Source organism: Hyperolius riggenbachi, chromosome 1 (genome assembly GCF_040937935.1).
Source record: "Hyperolius riggenbachi isolate aHypRig1 chromosome 1, aHypRig1.pri, whole genome shotgun sequence".
Taxonomy (NCBI): domain Eukaryota; kingdom Metazoa; phylum Chordata; class Amphibia; order Anura; family Hyperoliidae; genus Hyperolius; species Hyperolius riggenbachi.
In genome coordinates this window covers 241053964-241075533 of record NC_090646.1, presented here as the reverse complement: position 1 = coordinate 241075533, position 21570 = coordinate 241053964, and the positions used below count along the sequence as shown (strand labels likewise).

Here is a 21570-nt window from a genome sequence, read left to right as displayed (position 1 = left end):
TGCTGTGGAAACACCCTCAGAGGGTGACATTGCACTGGCGCTTGGCCAATAGTTGGCGATCGGCAAGCATATCGGAATCAAATCCTCATGCATAATATGCTAATTTGAAAATAGTTATGAGACTGCATAAAAAATTACAGCATCTTTCACAAAGTAACATTCTTGTAATAATCAGAATGACTTTGCTAAAATGCTAACAAAAAAAAAAGGTGTATGGTCATGATCAACTATTTATTTAGATTTGTGTGTTTGGCAAAGTCAGCTAGTAAGCCTGTTTGTTTTTTTTTGGACTGTTGCGTCCAAGCAATGTCTCTTTAAGGGGTGTAGTCAGACAAAGGAAATGTTCTGTATATAAACTGTGCCTGCTTCTCTATCAAAGTCTAGAAGCTTTAACAGGCAGACAGAAACTGGGGAATTTCTTCACAATTTCACAGAACTCTTTGTGATTGTGCAAAGATGGCAACTGCTGGAAAGGTGAGTTTTCCTGGTAACTTATGTAACAATTCAGTAAAGTATACTATAGTAAGAACATATCATTTAGAGGAGACACAAGGGGTGTGATCTGTTATGATTTATTGCTCTGCAGATAAGGAAATGTTTATAGGAGTTTTATGGCTTTTGTAATTTAGAATGCTAATTAGCAGCTGCAAGATGAAAGTCTGTTTATTTGATTTGCACTGCTGCAATAGCTTCAGGGCACAAATGACAAATGATTATTATTTATTGGCCTCATGCATATATTAATCTTTGGCAATGATATGAAATTTTTTTTAAAAAAGCAGAATCGTTAAAAGTTGTACCTCTGTATATGTTATGGTCATTCAGTCATTTTTCGGTTGTACAATTTGGAAGGTTCACACTTATGTCCATGGATGGTTGTCTGTGCACAATTATTTGCGTTCTAAGGCATGATTTTCCGCACAGTCATCTGACAATGGCAAATGGGAATAACAGGCAGTGAGCAATATTATTCAGTGTTTTTTATTTTCAACACATTGCACTGTGTAGAGCCTGAGCATAAGGCATGCTAAATACACACAATGCAATTTCCTATCCAATGACAGGAATTGGTCAAATATTTTTCCGACGTCAGATCTGTTCCCTTTCAATTTTACAAAGTTATTTTGGGAAAATTGATCACGTCATCGATCGGGAGCAGTTTGGACATGTACACACGAAACAACTTCCCTTCAGATTGTCTGTCGATCGGACGAGAAATTGAATTGCGTGTGCCCAGCAGTAGAGAGATTGCAGGCTCACATTTAAGTAGCTGTTAGCAGCAATGAGTAAGCCTGAATACTGGATACGTGTGTTATGCTATTAGGGCTGCCAGCACTTTAAAAAGGCACTTTACTACATCTCATTAGATGTCCATTATCGTGCAAAGATATTAAGGCACATAACACCCTACTCTGCACCAGCCATACTCAACACTGTTCTTTCTATCATATTATGCACAGCCACTGCATCAAAACAAAGGCAAATCAGCAGGGTGGGAGCAGAGAACTTTTTTTTAAAATTCTATTTCCTCACTAGTTAATTTTCTAGGAGTACATCTGATAATTTGTCCTGCAGCCTGCAATGATATCAGTCAACTTCAGTGAGGCGCAAATATGCAATCAAGAGACATCAAAGCAGTTTCATGGTGTTTTACATTAATTTTTCACTGTGTTTAATGTTTTAGAGGAAAACTTTTTATGACAATACCACAAATTGAGGGTGCGCATTGGGTTGTAAGGATGTCTGTTATGTAGCCTTATCACCAGTGTCTCTTTTCTGGAGCAAATCAGGTTCACTTTACCCATTTTAGTACTGGTGACATGTTTGTGATCATTTCAGGTTAGTAGGGCCATTGCTAAAGTTTCAAAAGATCTTTTCTTTACACAGCAGATAGCACAGTTCCTCTTTGGGTGTGCATAGTAACGTGTTGTTGAAAGTATCATGGCCAACCAAGGAGACAGCCTAAGAACATCTGGCCCCCTCATGTAAATGGCTTGCGATAGAGGAGGAATGGCTTACATCAGCTGCTCATTGCAGACTCCTCTGTACCCTTATAGACTTGAATGGCGTTTAGCACCTGCGAGGTAGCAAGGCTTTTCTTGTGAGCTGATGCAAGGTGGCACTAGCTATATGACAAATCACATTTTCCTTATCATAGTAGCCTCTTTATAAATAGGTCTGTTATCTGATTAAAACATAACCGATGGCTCATATTTTTATTGCAGTTTTATCAGAAAGCAACTTACTGTAAGTTATGATGAGTGACAGTGACCGGTTGTGCTATTTTTACACCTTTTTGATACATGTATTTTAGGCCATTATGGCATAATAGGCTACTTTGTTCCTTTGCTTCATATGCTTGCCTGTTTTTATTAGTGGGAGCTACTTTCACCCGTTTTAGCTTGCTCTTTTATCCCTCCCCTCCTTTTCCTGTGTCTTAGGGTGTGTTCTGTGAGCCACCTGGAAGGGGTGGGATTTGGAGTTTATATCATTCTTGCCTTTTACCATGAATTTGTGCTCTGATTAAGGACCTGTGAGTCCGAAACATGTCAGCTGTATGGCTGTATGGCTTTAATCTGATTCAATTAAAGTTGAATTTAAAGTTGGGATTCCCGTGTCTGTGGACATTGTTCAGAACTTTCTTCCTCCATTTTGTAAGTTATGAACACATAAGCAATAACAGTCACCCATAGAGATCAGCACACAATAACTAGAGTGGCAGTTCAAGGCACAAGCTTGTAAAGACACATCCCTTGACTGTGCCTGAGCAATGTGTACTGCTGCCATGTGGGGGTGAAGTTGGATGGTGGTGTGGTGCATGAAGGTTTGTCATCAGATGGGCGGGATAAGGAGTGGAACACTGGGCTCATGCTGGATCTTTAAGCAGCCTCATGGTACACCTGTTTATGTTAGATTCTCAGCTGAGATGCCTCCGAACAGCCGCCTTGGATGAATTCAGTCTAGCGTGTGTAGACCTAAGAGTCAAAAGCAAGTTTTAAGCTACAGTTTTCCGGATCAGGTCATTTAGGCACTGGGATTGGCAGGTGTCCAATATACGCCAAAACACATTTTTGGTAATTGGATGCCCAGGCTGCGAGTTGGGCGCCTGATGCAGTACTAGTACTAGTAACTGATTGGCTACAGAAGTTCTATGTCGACAAATTAATTACCAAAAGAACTGATCGTCTATTTTTTAGACAATCAAATAAAATATGAATTGTTTCTGTGCCAGTGAGGGAGGTTAGTGTTAGGCATTAGGTGGTGAGGGTTAGTTTTAGGCAGGGGAGGGTTCATGTGAGAATGGGTGCCGGGTAAGTGCATAGTAAAATGTTGGTAATGTAAATTACAAATAATTTTTACTAGCGGCACCACCCTGCACCCAACAAATGTGGTGGCACAGCAACACTCACTCACAATTGCAGCCTAGAACTTGCCTTAAAGAGAACCAGAGAGGAATAATTAAAAGTTATTTATACATACCTGGGGCTTCCTGCAGCTGCAGAAACCTTAATCGCTCCCACGCTGCGGTCCTCAGCTTCCTCCGTTCGCAGGTGCGGGTCCCGTCACTTCAGCCTGATTGGCCAGTCGATCGTAGCTGAAGTGCGCTCCTTGCGTACCTCTCCAGCGGCTGCTGGAGAGATACGCAAACAGCGCACTTCACTTGCGTAGGCTGGCCATGCCCCCTGGAAGGACGGGACCCGCACCGGCGAATGGAGGAAGCTGAGGACCTCGGCGTGGGAGCGATTAGGGTTTCTGCAGCTGCGGGAAGCCCCAGGTATGTATAAATAACTTTTCATTATTCCTCACAGCGTACTTCACTGGCATAGGCTGGCCACGCCCCCTGGATGGACGGGACCTGCACTAGCGAACGGAGGAAGCTGAGGACCTCGGCGTGGGAGCGATTAGGGTTTCTGCAGCTGCGGGAAGCCCCAGGTATGTATAAATAACTTAATTATTCCTCTCTGGTTTCCTTTAATAAAAATTGCTTGCCCAATTGACAATGCTCATTTTCAGAATCACTGCAGTCACTCTTGAGCATTGTTACTTGGCAACAAGGCTGGACATCACTCCAAGACTTCTGTTGCATACTCCACTACAATACACAAAAATTGCCTCATTTCAACTCCACTGAATTAAGAAGGATTAATTAGTCTCTAGAGCAAGCGCACCACACTTAGTTAGGAAAATATCCATACAAACAAAGGAAAGGGAGGCAGGCAGCGCAAAATGGACTATGCTATAAAACCACGCATATTAGCATACAAACAATCGTCTACACATTTTGGGTATCCGCCCTTCATCACATGTGCATTCTTTGGAGGCATCAAAAGTCTGATTTTAATAATAAATTAATTAGGCATCAGTAATTTTAATAACCGATTTCTACTGTTAGGTTTTACTTTGGCTTACAACAGGAAAGAACATTGTATTGGATTAAGACTTTTGTTGAATAGCCAGGAAACAAAAATGCTTTTGAAATCTTAATTTTAATCATAACCCTAGAAGATGAAGAGATGTACTAGTCCAAAATCTATCGGGGCTATCGGATTTTAACTGCATACTTTTTTTTGCTGGTGTGGTTCTTTAAGTTTTACACTTTTTCACAAATGTTTTTTAAAGTGAATGGAAACCGCATTTAAAAAAAATGAAGTAAATACTTACCTAAGGAGAGGGAAGGTCTGGGTCGTATAGAGCCTTCCCTCTCCTCTCTCGGTGCTCTCTATCCTGTGCTGGCTCCCCCCCCCCCCGTTTCAATCCCCCGCTGAAATGGTATTTGGAAGTCTTTGGGAGCCGTGTCCTCCCAAAGACATGCGGCTCCATACTGCACAGGCGTGAGCATGCAAGAGAGCGTGCTTGCGCAGGTGCAGTACAGGGCCGCCCTGTTTCAGGAGCACTCTGGCTCCCTGAAGACTTCTGAAGCCTCCTTCGGCCGGGTAAAGCAGTATTTGAGTGAATTAGTCAAATACTGCTACCGGGCGAGCCAGCACTGGAACGAGGGGACCAGGAGAGGAGCGGGAAGGCTCTATAGGACCCAGAGCCTTCCCTCTCCTTGGGTAAGTATCTGTCTCATTTTTTTAAATGTGGTTCCCATGCACTTTAAAGATGTTGTTTAAAGCCCATAATGAATTGCTTCAGGACAGTGTGTGGAGACCATCAAATCAGTCCATCTCACCATTGTACAGTACACTAGGTATGCAATGCAGAATCATAGACTTATAGAAAACCTATGGATCTGAACTTTTTGAATAGGAAACGGACACAGTGCCTGCTATTTCTGCTGTTCAGCTGAGTCCGCACTGACAATGTGATTTATGGATCAGGAAAATAAAAGTTATATCGTGGTTGGCAATATAGCCAATCAATCTCCCCCCCCCCCCCCCCACACACACACACAAACACGCACAAGTGAAAATGCAAAAATGCAACCAACAGTAGGTAATTTCAGAACCCAGAATCCCCAGCTTTCTATGCCAGCTAATTAAATGCACACAATGGGGTCAATCTGTGAACTGGTGGTGAAGTGCAATTAGCGCACCCTAGGTGACCTGGCTAATATCTGCATTGCTACGGAAACACGAGTTATGTGGCAATGCCCGCAATACCCAAGCAATCTGGCTTGCTCCAACTGCACATCACTCTTTATGTAACTACTACAAGTACTGCTAAAATTGCCATGTGCTACCTGTGGATGGTTATTTTACTGCTGGTTCGTGCATCAACTCCAATATATACAAATACTATACAATCATTGAAGCACTGGAATCAGTAGGCCATGAACAAGGTCAAAGCAAAATACGAAGGTTAGCGATGGTAAACAAGAGAACAGGAACAGAGACCAAGATCAAGGGGTCTAGAGACACACAGCAGCTCAAAACCAAATAACTTAATGTTCTAACATCTGGCATCAATAAGGAGCAAGTGGGTCCTTTAAATAACTTATCCCCATCTGAAAGGTGATTAATGGCAAGGATGGCAAGTTGGCTTCAGACACTACCAGGCACAGGTTAGATGAAGCCACCTGAACCAAAGTTCAAAGACAGTTTGCCACCAGGCAGTAGTGTTGGGCGAACAGTGTTCGCCACTGTTCGGGTTCTGCAGAACATCACCCTGTTCGGGTGATGTTCGAGTTCGGCCGAACACCTGACGGTGCTCGGCCAAACCGTTCGGCCATATGGCCGAACTAAGAGCGCATGGCCGAACGTTCCCCGAACGTTCGGCTAGCGCTGTGATTGGCCGAACGGGTCACGTGGTTCGGACCCGAACGCGCTCTGATTGGCCGAACTGTCACGTGGTTCGGGTAAATAAATACCCGAACCACGTCATATCTCCGCCATTTGTCTGTGGGTTTAGCTTTGGGTAGGCAGGCAGGGTAGTTCGCGCTCCAGCCACGCTAGCCAGGGTCCCCCCCAGTCATTGTGTGTCACTGCTGGGAACAGTAGTACACCGCTCGTTCAGCCACACTATATAGCATTCTGTGTACTGTTCTGTGTCTGCTGGGAACAGTGGTACACCGCTCGTTCAGCCACACTATATAGCATTCTGTGTACTGTTCTGTGTCTGCTGGGAACAGTGGTACACCGCTCGTTCAGCCACACTATATAGCATTCTGTGTACTGTTCTGTGTCTGCTGGGAACAGTAGTACACCGCTCGTTCAGCCACACTATATAGCATTCTGTGTACTGTTCTGTGTCTGCTGGGAACAGTAGTACACCGCTCGTTCAGCCACACTATATAGCATTCTGTGTACTGTTCTGTGTCTGCTGGGAACAGTAGTACACCGCTCGTTCAGCCACACTATATAGCATTCTGTGTACTGTTCTGTGTCTGCTGGGAATAGTGGTACACCGCTCGTTCAGCCACACTATATAGCATTCTGTGTACTGTTCTGTGTCTGCTGGGAACAGTAGTACACCGCTCGTTCAGCCACACTATATAGCATTCTGTGTACTGTTCTGTGTCTGCTGGGAACAGTAGTACACCGCTCGTTCAGCCACACTATATAGCATTCTGTGTACTGTTCTGTGTCTGCTGGGAACAGTAGTACACCGCTCGTTCAGCCACACTATATAGCATTCTGTGTACTGTTCTGTGTCTGCTGGGAACAGTAGTACACCGCTCGTTCAGCCACACTATATAGCATTCTGTGTACTGTTCTGTGTCTGCTGGGAATAGTGGTACACCGCTCGTTCAGCCACACTATATAGCATTCTGTGTACTGTTCTGTGTCTGCTGGGAACAGTAGTACACCGCTCGTTCAGCCACACTATATAGCATTCTGTGTACTGTTCTGTGTCTGCTGGGAACAGTAGTACACCGCTCGTTCAGCCACACTATATAGCATTCTGTGTACTGTTCTGTGTCTGCTGGGAATAGTGGTACACCGCTCGTTCAGCCACACTATATAGCATTCTGTGTACTGTTCTGTGTCTGCTGGGAACAGTGGTACACCGCTCGTTCAGCCACACTATATAGCATTCTGTGTACTGTTCTGTGTCTGCTGGGAACAGTGGTACACCGCTCGTTCAGCCACACTATATAGCATTCTGTGTACTGTTCTGTGTCTGCTGGGAACAGTAGTACACCGCTCGTTCAGCCACACTATATAGCATTCTGTGTACTGTTCTGTGTCTGCTGGGAACAGTAGTACACCGCTCGTTCAGCCACACTATATAGCATTCTGTGTACTGTTCTGTGTCTGCTGGGAACAGTAGTACACCGCTCGTTCAGCCACACTATATAGCATTCTGTGTACTGTTCTGTGTCTGCTGGGAATAGTGGTACACCGCTCGTTCAGCCACACTATATAGCATTCTGTGTACTGTTCTGTGTCTGCTGGGAATAGTGGTACACCGCTCGTTCGCCACTGTATAGCATTGTGCTCTGTGTCGCTGCTGGGAATAGTGGTACACCGCTCACCCGTCACTGTATAGCATTGTGCTCTGTGTCGCTGCTGGGAATAGTGGTACACCGCTCACCCGTCACTGTATAGCATTGTGCTCTGTGTCGCTGCTGGGAATAGTGGTACTGTATAGCATTTCTGTACTGCCACTGTACTGCTGCCAGTCAGCGTGTACTGTAAGGATAAGTGAAATGAGGAAGAAATCCGGTGAAAGAGGGAGGGGCAAGGGAAGAGGTGTTTCCCCTGACGGTTCACGTACAGGCCACAGGGGAGCACCCAAGAAAACCCACTCAATACCGCCCATGTTGTCCAGGACAACAACCCTCACAAATCCAAAAGAACAGGACCAGATAATTACTTGGATGACCTCTCAAGCGTCCAGCAGTGGGTTAAGCAGCACCAGCACATCACGCACGAGGTCCGAGTCCTCAGCCAGTTACAAGGAGCCAGTGGGCACAAAGCTGACACAACCGGCAGCGACACCACGCACACAACTGCCAGATAACCAGTCCGATGAATTACCTCAGGACACAATGGGGTATTCGCAGGAGCTATTCCCAGCCCAACAAACTTCCACCTTTCAAAGGTCAATGGAGGAACAGCCAGAAATGTTGTGCCTGGATTCACAACCGTTAACTGTGGGAAATGCACCGCGCACTGAAATACAAGGCGAGTCCGAAGAGGACTCGGAAACCCAAATCCCAGAGCAATTTGGGCAGGAGGGGTTGCAATTGCAGGAGGTCGGCCGACAAGATCTGGAAGACGACGTTGGAGTGTGCTGCGCAGAGGTTGTTGTGGGGAGCTCTACTCCACGGCGGTGGCCCACAATGACATATGACGAGTTTGAGGAGATGGAAGAGGAGGGTATGGACAATGTGGACAGAGACCCAGATTTTGTTTGTGAACGAGAACATCGCCGTCGTAGCAGCAGCACAGATGAGTCTGTTGAAGAACACACTGCTGCACGAGTTCGCCTTGTGCCACAAGGTAGGCGGCGCGCAATTTCAGGCACCACAAGCGTGGAAGTTCAAGTGAGAGGCAAAAGAGGAGCAAACAGAAATCGCCAGCAAGGAGGCAGGTGCTCCAAAGTCTGGGCTTTCTTTGAAGACTGCACTGAGGATGTTACCATGGCGATTTGCAAGGTGTGCAAGACCCGCCTGAGCAGGGGGAAAAATATTAACAACCTCTCCACCACCAGCATGAGCCGTCACATGCTATCCAAACATCCCACTCTTTGGGCAAACGCGTCAGGACAGGGTACCAGAAACAACACTGCCTCCCTTGGGTTCACCAGACTCACCACCAGACCCGCCTCAGCAGCAGCAGTAGCCCAGCCATTGCGTGGTTCACAACATTCACAAACATCAGACGACGCTGACACTGTCACTTTCCGGAGTAGTGCTCTTGAGGTCTCCCAGTGTTCATCAAACACAACAACCAACAGCCCTTCCGTGTGCAGCGCTACGGTTCAGTTGTCTGTGTCGGAGATGTTTGAGCGCAAGAGGAAATTGCCAGCAAATGACCCCCGGGCCGTGGCAGTAACAGCCAGCATAGCCAAGCTTCTGGCCTGCGAAATGCTGCCATATCGATTGGTGGAGACAAACAGCTTCAAGGGCATGATGTCAGTGGCCATCCCACGTTACGTGGTTCCCAGCCGCTACCACTTTGCGCGCTCTGCAGTGCCTGAGTTGCATGAGCACGTGGTCAGCAAAATAACCCGAAGCTTGAAGAATGCCGTTGCCTGCAAGGTTCACCTCACCACTGACACCTGGACGAGTGCGTTCGGCCAGGGTCGATACATCTCCCTTACCGCGCACTGGGTGAACCTTGTGGAGCCTGGCAGCGATTCCTCACCTGCTACGGCACGGGTGTTGCCCACGCCACAAACAGCTGCACCGCCGTCCCTCCCACTGGATAACAGCAGCACCTACCTCTCTGACTCCTTCTCCTCCAACGCATCTCAAAGCTGTACCTCATCCGGAAACGCTAACCCAGCAGCAGTAGGATCGTGGAAGCAGTGCAGCACAGCTGTTGGCATGCGTCAGCAAGCGTTGCTGAAGCTAATCTGCCTTGGGGATAAGCAGCACACAGGGGAGGAAATTTGGAGGGGAATAAAGGAACAGACGGATTTGTGGCTGGCACCGCTGGACCTGAAACCGGGCATGGTTGTGTGTGATAATGGGAGTAATCTCATTCGCGCTTTAAGGTTGGCTAAGCTGACACACATCCCTTGCCTGGCGCACGTGATGAACCTAGTAGTTCAGCGGTTCCTGAGGACATACCCAGGCGTGCCCGATCTGCTGTTGAAGGTGCGTCGAGTGTCCAAACATTGTAGAAATTCCAGTACTGCTTCAGGGGCACTCGCCAAGATGCAGGAGCGCTTCAATCTCCCCCACCATCGCTTGCTGTGTGATGTCCCTACGCGCTGGAATTCTACGCTGCACATGCTAGCCCGCTTTTGCGAGCAGAAGAGTGCAGTGGTCCAGTACATGACGGCGCAGTACCGAGGCGCATCCGGCCAGCTGCCAAGCTTCTGTGGATCCGATTGGGCCAACATGTTGGACCTCTGCCAAGTCCTCCAAAATTTTGAGCAATCCACGTTGCTTGTGAGCAGTGACAACTCTTCAGTCAGCATTACCATACCACTGCTGTGTTTACTGAAGAGGTCGATGTTAAAAATCAAGGAAACAGCTGTCATGATGCAACTGGGGGAATCTGAAGGAGAAAACGATCAGCGTGATGGTACCAACATCAGGCCATCCGCCTCAGGGAACGCTGGCCCCAGCAGCTATGACGAAGAAGAGGAGGAGGAACAGCTGGAGTTGGAGCAGGAATTTCATGCCACCACTGACGAGGGCCAGAGCGGTGCACGTTGGACTTCCACAATTCAACGCGAATGGTCAGCAGAAGCAGACCAGGAGGAAGGTGACGACTATGATGCATCACAACAACTATCACAACGCTCACAAGAGGATGATGAGGATTCTGGTAGGACTCTGGCACACATGGCTCAATTCATGCTAGACTGCATTGAACGTGACCCACGCATTGTGCGCATTCTGGACAACACCAATTACTGGGTTTATACCCTTCTGGATCCACGGTACAAACACAATGTTCCAAAACTGCTTGAAGAAAGAGTCAGACAGGTCAAAATGGAAGAATACCAGCAGGCCCTTGTGGAGACTTTAGAGAGGAGATTGACATCCTCCCCCTCCTCTAGCCAGTTGTACGCAGACAGACTGACTTCCGCAAACCCAGGACGACCAGGAGGGCAGCAAACAACGCAAGCCGCAGCTAGTACCCAAAAGGGAATGGTATCGGCAGTGTCCTTGGAGTGGGAAAATTTTCTGACACCCATGCAGCCGCAGCCCACTGAACAGCAAGCGTGCAGATCCACCTCCAACACCGATCGCCTGGAGAAGATGGTCAAGGACTACATGTCAGATGGCGTAGCTGTGTCGAACCATCCATCTGCACCCTTCAACTATTGGGTATCGAAGCTAGACACCTGGCACGAACTGGCAATGTACGCAATAGAGGTGCTGGCTTGCCCGGCAGCCAGCGTTATGTCGGAACGCTGTTTCAGTGCTGCCGGAGGCATCGTCACAGATCGGCGTATCCGCCTCTCTACAGAAAATGCAGACCGTCTGACTCAAATTAAAATGAATCAATCCTGGATTGGAAATGACTACGCAACACTCCAGGACCCCAACCAAGTAACATGACCAATGAACATCTGGGATGGTGTTGCGTTTCCGGGCCCTGTTTATTGAACCTCTCATCTGTATTACATTTATGACTGCATGGCGGCAAAAAGCATTGCTGCTATATCCGCACGCTTTTTGTCCACATGCAAGGCCTGGGTTGTTGTGTCTCACAAAGCGTGGCCTTCTCCTCCTGCGCCTGCTCCTGTTCCATCACGTCTGCTGCTGCTGGGTTAGCGTTGCCGCGTGGTCCCTGTTTATTGAACCACTTATCTTTATTACATTTATGACTGCATGGCGGTACAAAGCATGCTATCCGCACGCTTCTTGCCCTCATGCAAGGCCTGGGTTGTTGTGTCTCACAAAGCGTGGCCTTCTCCTCCTGCGCCTGCTCCTGTTCCATCACGTCTGCTGCTGCTGGGTTAGCGTTGCCGCGTGGTCCCTGTTTATTGAACCACTTATCTTTATTACATTTATGACTGCATGGCGGTACAAAGCATGCTATCCGCACGCTTCTTGCCCTCATGCAAGGCCTGGGTTGTTGTGTCTCACAAAGCGTGGCCTTCTCCTCCTGCGCCTCCTCCTGTTCCATCACGTCTGCTGCTGCTGGGTTAGCGTTGCCGCGTGGTCCCTGTTTATTGAACCACTTATCTTTATTACATTTATGACTGCATGGCGGTACAAAGCATGCTATCCGCACGCTTCTTGCCCTCATGCAAGGCCTGGGTTGTTGTGTCTCACAAAGCGTGGCCTTCTCCTCCTGCGCCTGCTCCTGTTCCATCACGTCTGCTGCTGCTGGGTTAGCGTTGCCGCGTGGTCCCTGTTTATTGAACCACTTATCTTTATTACATTTATGACTGCATGGCGGTACAAAGCATGCTATCCGCACGCTTCTTGCCCTCATGCAAGGCCTGGGTTGTTGTGTCTCACAAAGCGTGGCCTTCTCCTCCTGCGCCTCCTCCTGTTCCATCACGTCTGCTGCTGCTGGGTTAGCGTTGCCGCGTGGTCCCTGTTTATTGAACCACTTATCTTTATTACATTTATGACTGCATGGCGGTACAAAGCATGCTATCCGCACGCTTCTTGCCCTCATGCAAGGCCTGGGTTGTTGTGTCTCACAAAGCGTGGCCTTCTCCTCCTGCGCCTGCTCCTGTTCCATCACGTCTGCTGCTGCTGGGTTAGCGTTGCCGCGTGGTCCCTGTTTATTGAACCACTTATCTTTATTACATTTATGACTGCATGGCGGTACAAAGCCTGCTATCCGCACGCTTCTTGCCCTCATGCAAGGCCGGGGTTGTTGTGTCTCACAAAGCGTGGCCTTCTTCTCCTCCTGCGCCACCCTCCTCCTGTTCCATCACGTGTGCTGCTGCTGGGTTAGCGTTACCGGTCCCTTTTCCTGGAACCTCTTATATGTATTACATTTATGACTGCATGCCGACAAAAAACATGTTACCTGTGCAAAGAAAACAGACATTTCCCGCATTTAAAAGACAGTTTTCCCTTTGAAACTTTAAAATCGATTTTCTCAAAAACTATAAGCTCTTTTTGCTAATTTTTTTTTCCTCTTGTACCCACTCCCAAGGTGCACATACCCTGTAAATTTGGGGTATGTAGCATGCAAGGAGGCTTTACAAACCACAAAAGTTCGGGTCCCCATTGACTTCCATTATGTTCGGAGTTCGGGTCGAACACCCGAACATCGCGGCCATGTTCGGCCTGTTCGGCCCGAACCCGAACATCTAGATGTTCGCCCAACACTACCAGGCAGCAGACAAAATGAGGAAAGGCACCAAATCCTACACTCACTGTAGTAAATACAGTCTTATCTTCTGCAGTATGTTATGAAAAGATAACTTCTCAGCCTGGAGAGCTCAGTAAACTTACTGATAATTAATGTAAACATTCATGCGATTGAAAACAAATTGGTCTTAATGCTGGGAATACACGTTTCGTTTTTGCCTTCGTTTAAACCTTCGTTTCGATTGTGCCTTTTGTCCTTTTCGATCCCGAAATAATCGACCGTACGGTTAATATCACCACCCACGGTTTCGGTTTTTTTTTCGATTCTGATGGTTTCGTTTTTCCAATGATCGAAGGCTGCAAAGAAACGAAACGTAGTACAGGGACGGACGGCATAAACGAATATATAATCGATCTGAACAGCCATCAAGCCTACCAATGGCTTGATTAGATGGATAAAGAGAGATAATATCAAACATGTTCGATCACTAGTCGTTCGTTTTTTGGGTCTATTAATCAAAACTATAATGAGATTATGACTATTTTCACATACGTTTTCAACACTCGATTCGTTTACCGAACGAATCGAAGGCTAAAACGAAGGCTAAAACGAAACGTGTATTCCCAGCATTAGACACAAAATAATGTACTTCATCCATCAGAGCACAATTTTTTTAACTGTAGTTCAGCATTAATATGATTCACATTTGGACCCTTTTGAATCTTAATGTACATGATTAGAATACCCTCCTCTTTTATGTGGTATTCCTATTATTTTATTCGATCCCTGTAAACACAAGACTTGTACAGGGTCACTCAGGACATCACACTGTACTCAAACATTGCCAACCAAACACACCAACAGCACCTGATTGGCTGGCAAAGCAGAGCACTGTAATAGAATACTGTAAACACTGATTATAAGGCTTGCTGCACCACACCCATTGCCTCTGCAAAGGTAAGCCCAATTGAAAGCCTTGTTGAATTTGGATGAGAGTTCGTTTGAACAATGCTTTAGCATACTTAAAAGAGCATTACTTTGTGCACATTAGCTTTATTCTCTCCTTACTGAATAACAGCCTAGACAGTCAATGTTTTCATATAGTATCTGTTAACCCCATGTAATGAAATTATTTTTCAACTTTGATGTGTAGTTTTTATTTCTGCTTTTGGTAACAAATAGGAGAAGAGAAGCTCATAAGTTTCTAAATATTAATTCATTAACAATAAATTAATATTTTATAAATGCGGAAAATGTTTTGAAAAAAAGACTCGTGGTATCAAAGGAGTATCGTTTAGCAGACAGCAGTGAGCAATAGGGGTAGCTGAATAATAATGGTTTATGAGTCTGCGGGCAAAGGTGGCACTTCACTTAAATGCCCCACTTACACCCATATAATGGGTTTTGAATGATATGTATACTAAAGTAGACTTTTAAAAGCAAATAGCTATTTTGGCACATAGCAGCACCAGTCAGATCCTCTAATATGAAACTACACACAATGTCCACGCTAAGCCAGTGCAGCCAAAAACACAATTCCAATTTAAAAATAATGAAATTCTTCTATATATGAAGATTCAGAGTGACTGATTAGGTAATAGTCTGATCACAGAAGTACGGTAGTCTTTTAGTGACACCAGACCAGCTCCCATGACCTAAGGTAAACATACCCATTGGACAGAAAAGTATGTATATATATGGATATATATATATATATATATATATATATATATATATATATATATATATATATATATATATAGTACTTCTGAACTTCTACACCTCTTCTAATTTACAATAATGAGGAAACATTTGATCTCGATTGTCATAAAAGAGGACAAATTTAGTGTTAAGTGCGATGAGATGTTCTTCCTGTGGATATGCAACTAAGACATTTGTATTTCATTTGGACAGAGTGAGGAAAAGTTAAAAGTTCTACCAAATTTGTATTGCAATTGGGCTTTGGTTGGTGAGACATCTCTTCACTTCTCCAATGAATACATCTCTCCAGTCTACAGTGATCAATAAAAACATAATGCACACTGTAAATTCTTACCCACACTAACATGCGTTAGTGTCACTGCATCTACTGTTAATGAGGAGATTCATTCTCTTCCTTTTGTGTCAGTAAAAGGGGGATATAGCAAACTAAACTTAACAGATTTTCTAGTCCTTTAGACAATCCAAAACTAAACAAAAGCTTTGGCTGGAGTTCCACTTTAATCTCTCAATCTTTTGTAAATCCCACAGAAGCTTGTGGGAAGGGACAAAAATTTCTTCAGGCAATGGTCATATCATATAGCTGCATGGAATGGAAAATATTACCACGCTTTCAGGAACAAAAAGACGTTTATACAATTCCCAGCACTCTGCCAACTTAATTACATACAGACATGAAAACAACGCAGGGAAGGGGAAGGCAAAGTAACATTTGCTTTGTTATAAATATCTGCAGCTGGCACTCCATCACTGCTAGAGATTAGCTGATTCTATCCCAATACACAAAACATACACCGCTGCAGATAGAACTCTTGCATTATGATTAGTCCAATTTGTTCACACAATCTAAATTACATCATGAATACCCTGAAGGGGTTGGAAGGATTTTTATTTTCTTGTAGAAAAGAAGAGATAAAAAGCTCTTGACTGGGCCAATTCATTTTACCCATTTGGTCCAATCATAAAAATATAATTGCTTCCATATAAACATAACAGGATAGAGAATGCTGCAAAGCACAGTAAGGTATTACAAACTAACCATCATAAAAATAATACAATTGCTTGCCATGTAGCAGACAGTATCTGAACAGTCCGCATCTTGGCTAGATGAAGGGAGGACAGCTGGCAATGATGAATAAGAAGGGCAGAATAAAAAGGAGAGAAGTTGTGAGATGTGGCACACTAAAGGATTGTTTTGTGGATTTTACTTTTAGTATCTACCTGTACGTGAATAACCACTCAGGTAAAGTGAAGAATAATACAAAACACTAAAAAGAAACATCAGCAGATAGAATAAAATAATGAGGAAGAGTGAAGATATGTAAGCATAGTAGATCATAATCATCTCTTATTGTTTGAGGTGGCTGTTAAGGCTCATACCCACGTACCAACAATCTGCCCAACTATCTTCCAAACTTGTCCATTGGTAGATATGTTGGGGCTGTGTACTGCTAGCAAACAACCAGATGACCAACTGATAACAGGTTGTTTGCCAGATCCAACCAGAGGATTAATCTGACCAACTATCATGCAGGTTGGAACGTGTGTACAAATCTTTAGAACAATTTTGTTGTTTTTAAAAGCAGACAAATTGTGCAGTTAGTCATTTAGCTTGCACACATAGTATTTAAGTGAGTTGGTTGTTTAGTTGGTTGGCTTGTGTGTATGTACTTGTCAGGTAAACAACTTGTTGTATGGTTGGTCATGTTGTGAGGTTGGTTGTGCATTAAGTTGGATGTGTGTATGAGCCTTTAGGAGATGGTCACTCTGTCAGAGTGTGGAGAGTGTGGAGGGCGAGCAGTAACTGCATTATTATTAGCAAAGGATATAGTTGATCACTGAAGGGGCTGCCACTGAGAAAGGGGGGGGGGGGGGGCACTTTTACATATCGTAGATGTATACCTGAAATTATTGCTAATATTCAAGAATCTAAAGAAGTGGTGTACTCCGTTTAAGAATGAAACAGATTTTAACGTATATGCTCTTTTCTGGTGCCACCAATAGCAGATTTGGCAGCATGCCCACTATTTAAACAGTAAAAAATTATTATTACATCATATTTAAGGTGTAAAGAATTACAAAACAGCAATAACCCACTAAGATTCAGCAAGCTCAATTGCCTCTAAGCAGACTGTAACTCTTGGGTCCTCCAAAGGACTCTGGAATGGAGGATTTATACCTGAAGCAAGAAACATTCAAAAGTCTTCAGAGATCGTAAAGCCTTCTCCGATAATAACTTGGGAAAAGAATCTGCTTTAATCAGGCCCAGAGTTACATCACAGGAGCCTATAGGCACAGATGACCCGGGACCTTAGACTTCACCCTCCATGAACTTACAAACCTCTGCCGACCGCACGACAAGTGTGCTGGCTGGCTCAGTTGTTACTTCTCACTTACTTCCCTTGCCTGTCATAGTTACATGTGTCCCCTAGCATTAGGTAGCCAGAGGTACCCTCAGTATTAAGTAGCTAGTGGTGCCCCCAACTGAAGGGATATCTCGTCAGTGGAATGCCGAAAGCTGGGTGAGTAACCTCTCATTAACGCTCTGCTCAGGACTCTGCATAGGCAAGGAGGGAGGGAGGCGCTCAGGGAGGTGAGTGAGCCGCCTTTCTATCTTCAGGCACCTGTAGGCAAATTAAGCATCACTCATGTATGTGCGGACTAGGCTGATTTCCTGCCATTTTTCTGGGAATTTATCCAAGTGAAAATGCCTCGAGCAAGAAATTCTGGGTGGTTGGATTTCAACTAGAATATTTATTTGCTGCTAATGTAGCAACCCATGTACAAAGGATGTTCTCTTACTTTTTCATGACTCTAAAATATGTTAACATTTGTAATTGTAATTAGTAAAGTTTAATCTCATATTTTAGATGCGACGGACTGAGTACGAAAAAACATTAACGCTAATATTAAGTGATCCGGAAAACTTCTTACTTAATGAGCACCTATCAGAAAGCTCTCAAGTCTGACCAACACTGCGCTACAGCCTGCTTTACAAGAGGCCTTGTATCAAGCTATAGATAGTATCCAGTGTGTATTTGGTCATTGCAGGAACTTTGGGCACCAGGAAACTTGGGTGCTGCATAGGCAACAATAATATTTGCAACTATAGCATTGCCTAGTGGACAAAATGGGCTTGTGAGTAGAGATGGCCGAACGGTTCACCAGCAAATTTGTTCGCTCGAACCTCGGTGGTTCACGCTCGCATCGAACCGCGAACACATAGCGAGTTCGACCCGCCCCCTATACCACATCATGGGGCTAAACTTTGACCCTCTACCTCACAGTCAGCAGATACATGGCATTGGCAGCCAATCAGACTGCACTCCCTCCTGGACCCACGCCCCCCCCTATAAAAACAGCGCAGTGTTGGCCATTATCTCAGTCTGCTGTTGTTGCTATAGGGAGAGGAAGGGACAGTGCTTGCTGGAGATAGGGGAAGTGTAGTTAGGCTCTTGTAGCTTGCTCCTAGCTGCTATTTGTTGCTGAGAAGCACCACCCAAACAATTCTTTTCAGAACTACTGCTATGCTATTGTGTGATCTATTTTTTTTTTGTGTGTGTGTTGTGGCCCACTGTACTGCATTATACAGCCCTGCTGTGTGTTGCAGCTGCCTCTTGCTATTGCTAATTAATACTGTGCCAGCCAGGGCCAGCACATTTACTGTATACTTCATTGGCATTGGACCTGTGTGTGTCACAGACAGTGACAGTTGCACATTGTACTGTATTGTGTAATACCATACCACCACCAGTCCACACTGCATACCTGTAACTGTGTGTGACCGCAGTAATTGTATTCTATATATCACCAGCAGCGGCAGTCACTGCATTTATTCATTTTCTCTGTACCTGCGTGTGTGTGAAAGCCGCACATTGAATTGAGTAAGACCATACCACCACCAGTCCATGCCTACCTGTACCTGTGTGTGACCGCAGTAATTGTATTATATACTACCAGCAGCAGTCACTGCATTTATTCATTTTTTCTGTACCTGCATGTGTGTGAAAGCCACACATTGAATTGTGTAAGACCATACCACCACCACCAAACAGCTGTTTGCGGTGCGTTACACAGTGAGTTTGGTCTGTCAGTGTGAAGCAGTACGCTATTTACACTACCTGATTGATGTATACACACACAAGATGTTTTCAAGTACTTTAGGCCTCCAATTTAGCAATGCAATATGATTTCTGCCCTTAAAACCCTGCTGTGCGTCAAATGCAGGTTTTTCCCCAGGACTTTGGGCATGTATCTCACTCCACCATGCCCACATCCAGGTGTGAGACCCCATGAAACATCTTTCCCACCACTTTTGTAGCTTTTCAAGTTCGCCTGCCCATTGAAGTCTATTGCGGTTCGCCGAGTTCGCAGGTTCGCGAACCCTTTGCGGAAGTTCGCGGTTCGCAAACCGAAAAAACTGAGGTTCACTCCATCTCTACTTGTGTGGCACCAGGCACTAAAGCACCAGGGATTTCTGCAGAGATAGCATCAGCAGGGTAAGTTACCGGGTGTTAAGTGTGTAGGTGCCAGTAATTAGCGTTAGTAGTAGGTAGGTTAGTATTAGGCTAAGATAGTGGTAAGTTAGCATTAGGAGTAGGTAAAGAGGGTAATGTTAGGCTTAGGCAGTGGTAGGTGAGTGTTAGCAGGGGCGCAGCTGAGGTTTTTGTTGCACCAAGCAGTCCATAAAATGAGATCCCTATCCATGAAAGAAGCGGCAAAAAAAAACAAAACATGATGTGGGAGGAGCCAAATACTAGCAGTTTCTAGGCTAAATTGCACCCAGGGTGAGGGAGATTGTGCCCTACCTACGTGCAGACAGGTATAGGTGCCCCCAGTATAGGTAGCCCATATAGTTGCCCCAGTATAGGTTAGATAGGTAGGTGCACGCAGTATAGGTTAGATACGTAGATGCTCCCAGTATAGGTAAGATAGGTAGGTGCCCCCAGTATAGGTTAGATAGATAGGTATTCCTCAGTATTCCTCAGTATAGGTTAGATAGGTAGATGCCCCCAGTATAGGTTAGATAGGTAGGTGTCTCCAGTAATAGGGGTGGGGAGTGTGGACAGAGCAAAATTTCAACTCACCTGCCTCGATCCTGCACGCAGCCTCTATCTTCTTCCTGTCACGGCGTCTGTCCCATTGGTAAGAGCTCCCCCTGTGATGGCATGCAGTTACGTTATTGCCATAGTGACAGACCTTGCACGCCGGGACAGGATGAAGATAGAGGCTGAGTGCAGGATCGAGGCAGGTGAGTTGAAACTTTGCTCTGCCCACTCCCCCCCCCCCCCGCCACTGTGCACACCCTCCTGCTGCTCCGCCGCCAGCAGCAGAGTGAGTCCTTCTTTGTGTGAGGCCCCAAGCGGGGGCGTGGCTGGCCTGTATTCTGGCGGTGCCCTTGAGTGTTAGGAGTAGCTAGAGGGAGGGTTAGTGTGAGAGGAAGGCTAGATGAAGCAATAATAAGATATTGGTAACATAACCAATATTCTGTTATTGCAGCATTGCTGATGTTGTGCTAGCGGCTTCACCCTACACCCAAATTTCCTGGCACCCTTTTTTTTATATACACGTATTTGGCACCTACATGCACAAACATAGGTTTTAACAGGTATCTTTTAACTAGTAGGTAACAGTGAAAACTGTTTTTGCAGCAAAGTCTCAATATGAATTCACATATCAGTAGGCACATAAATAGTTTTCACTATGGCCTGAAAGTTACAGATATGGACAGGATGCTTTACTCTCTCCTTAGGACATTAGCACAAATCCCAGGACATTGCATTTGTTGTTCAGTGACATCAGTAAATAGAATTTACAAATTATTCTTTATTTCTTGAATCCTGTTAATGAATATTGTGTTCCAGAAGAGCTTGAACAGTGTTCCAGAAGAGCTTGAATTTAGTCTTTCCATCCTTCATGTGCACTCTCTGCCATCTGGTCACCCTCTTACTTGTTTATATGAATATGGTTAACTTGTGAGTATGTATTAAAAGTGGTCTTCTGCAAAGGTTAAACAACACCTGTTAAGAATAGCTAAAACATTAAAAAAATCACCTTAAAAAATGAAAGGTGATAATAGCTGTATTGCTTAAAAAGGTGTGATTTTAATATGAGGGCGACCATATTGTTTTTTTTTTTTTCCTGGTAAAATAATATTGTTAACATATGTAATAAAAATACAGTCTAAACATGCAGACTTGAAATGTAAGTGATAGTTTTTCATAAATTTCACAATGTTATCGTTAAATTTATATTTTTCCAAATGTTTTGTAGACTATCAGATGCAAGGCTGCAGTTATGTATGGGTTCAAACAACAATTTAAGGTTGAAGATGTGGATGTTGCTCCTCCTAAAGCCCATGAAATTCGGATAAAGGTAACAATGGTTTTGTCTGTATGTATGAACGTGTATGTATTTTGAGCAGGAATATATATGCAAAATGAATTATCTTGTAATAATTGTAGTCAAATCTCCATTAGATGATGTTTAATGTTGCTGTGAA

The 21570-nt window shown here is 44.9% G+C and overlaps 1 protein-coding gene across 1 annotated transcript in view; it reads left to right on the top strand.

Moving 5' to 3' along the window:
* Positions 1-364: 364 nt before the first annotated feature.
* The window catches only part of LOC137504096 (alcohol dehydrogenase 1-like), a 43932-nt gene continuing 22726 nt past the window's right edge, over positions 365-21570 (top strand). Inside the window, exons 1-2 of the mRNA XM_068232077.1 lie at positions 365-474; positions 21342-21443. Coding sequence (XP_068088178.1) covers positions 457-474; positions 21342-21443 — 120 coding nt within the window. The 5' untranslated portion in view covers positions 365-456. The remainder of the gene's footprint in view (positions 475-21341; positions 21444-21570) is intronic.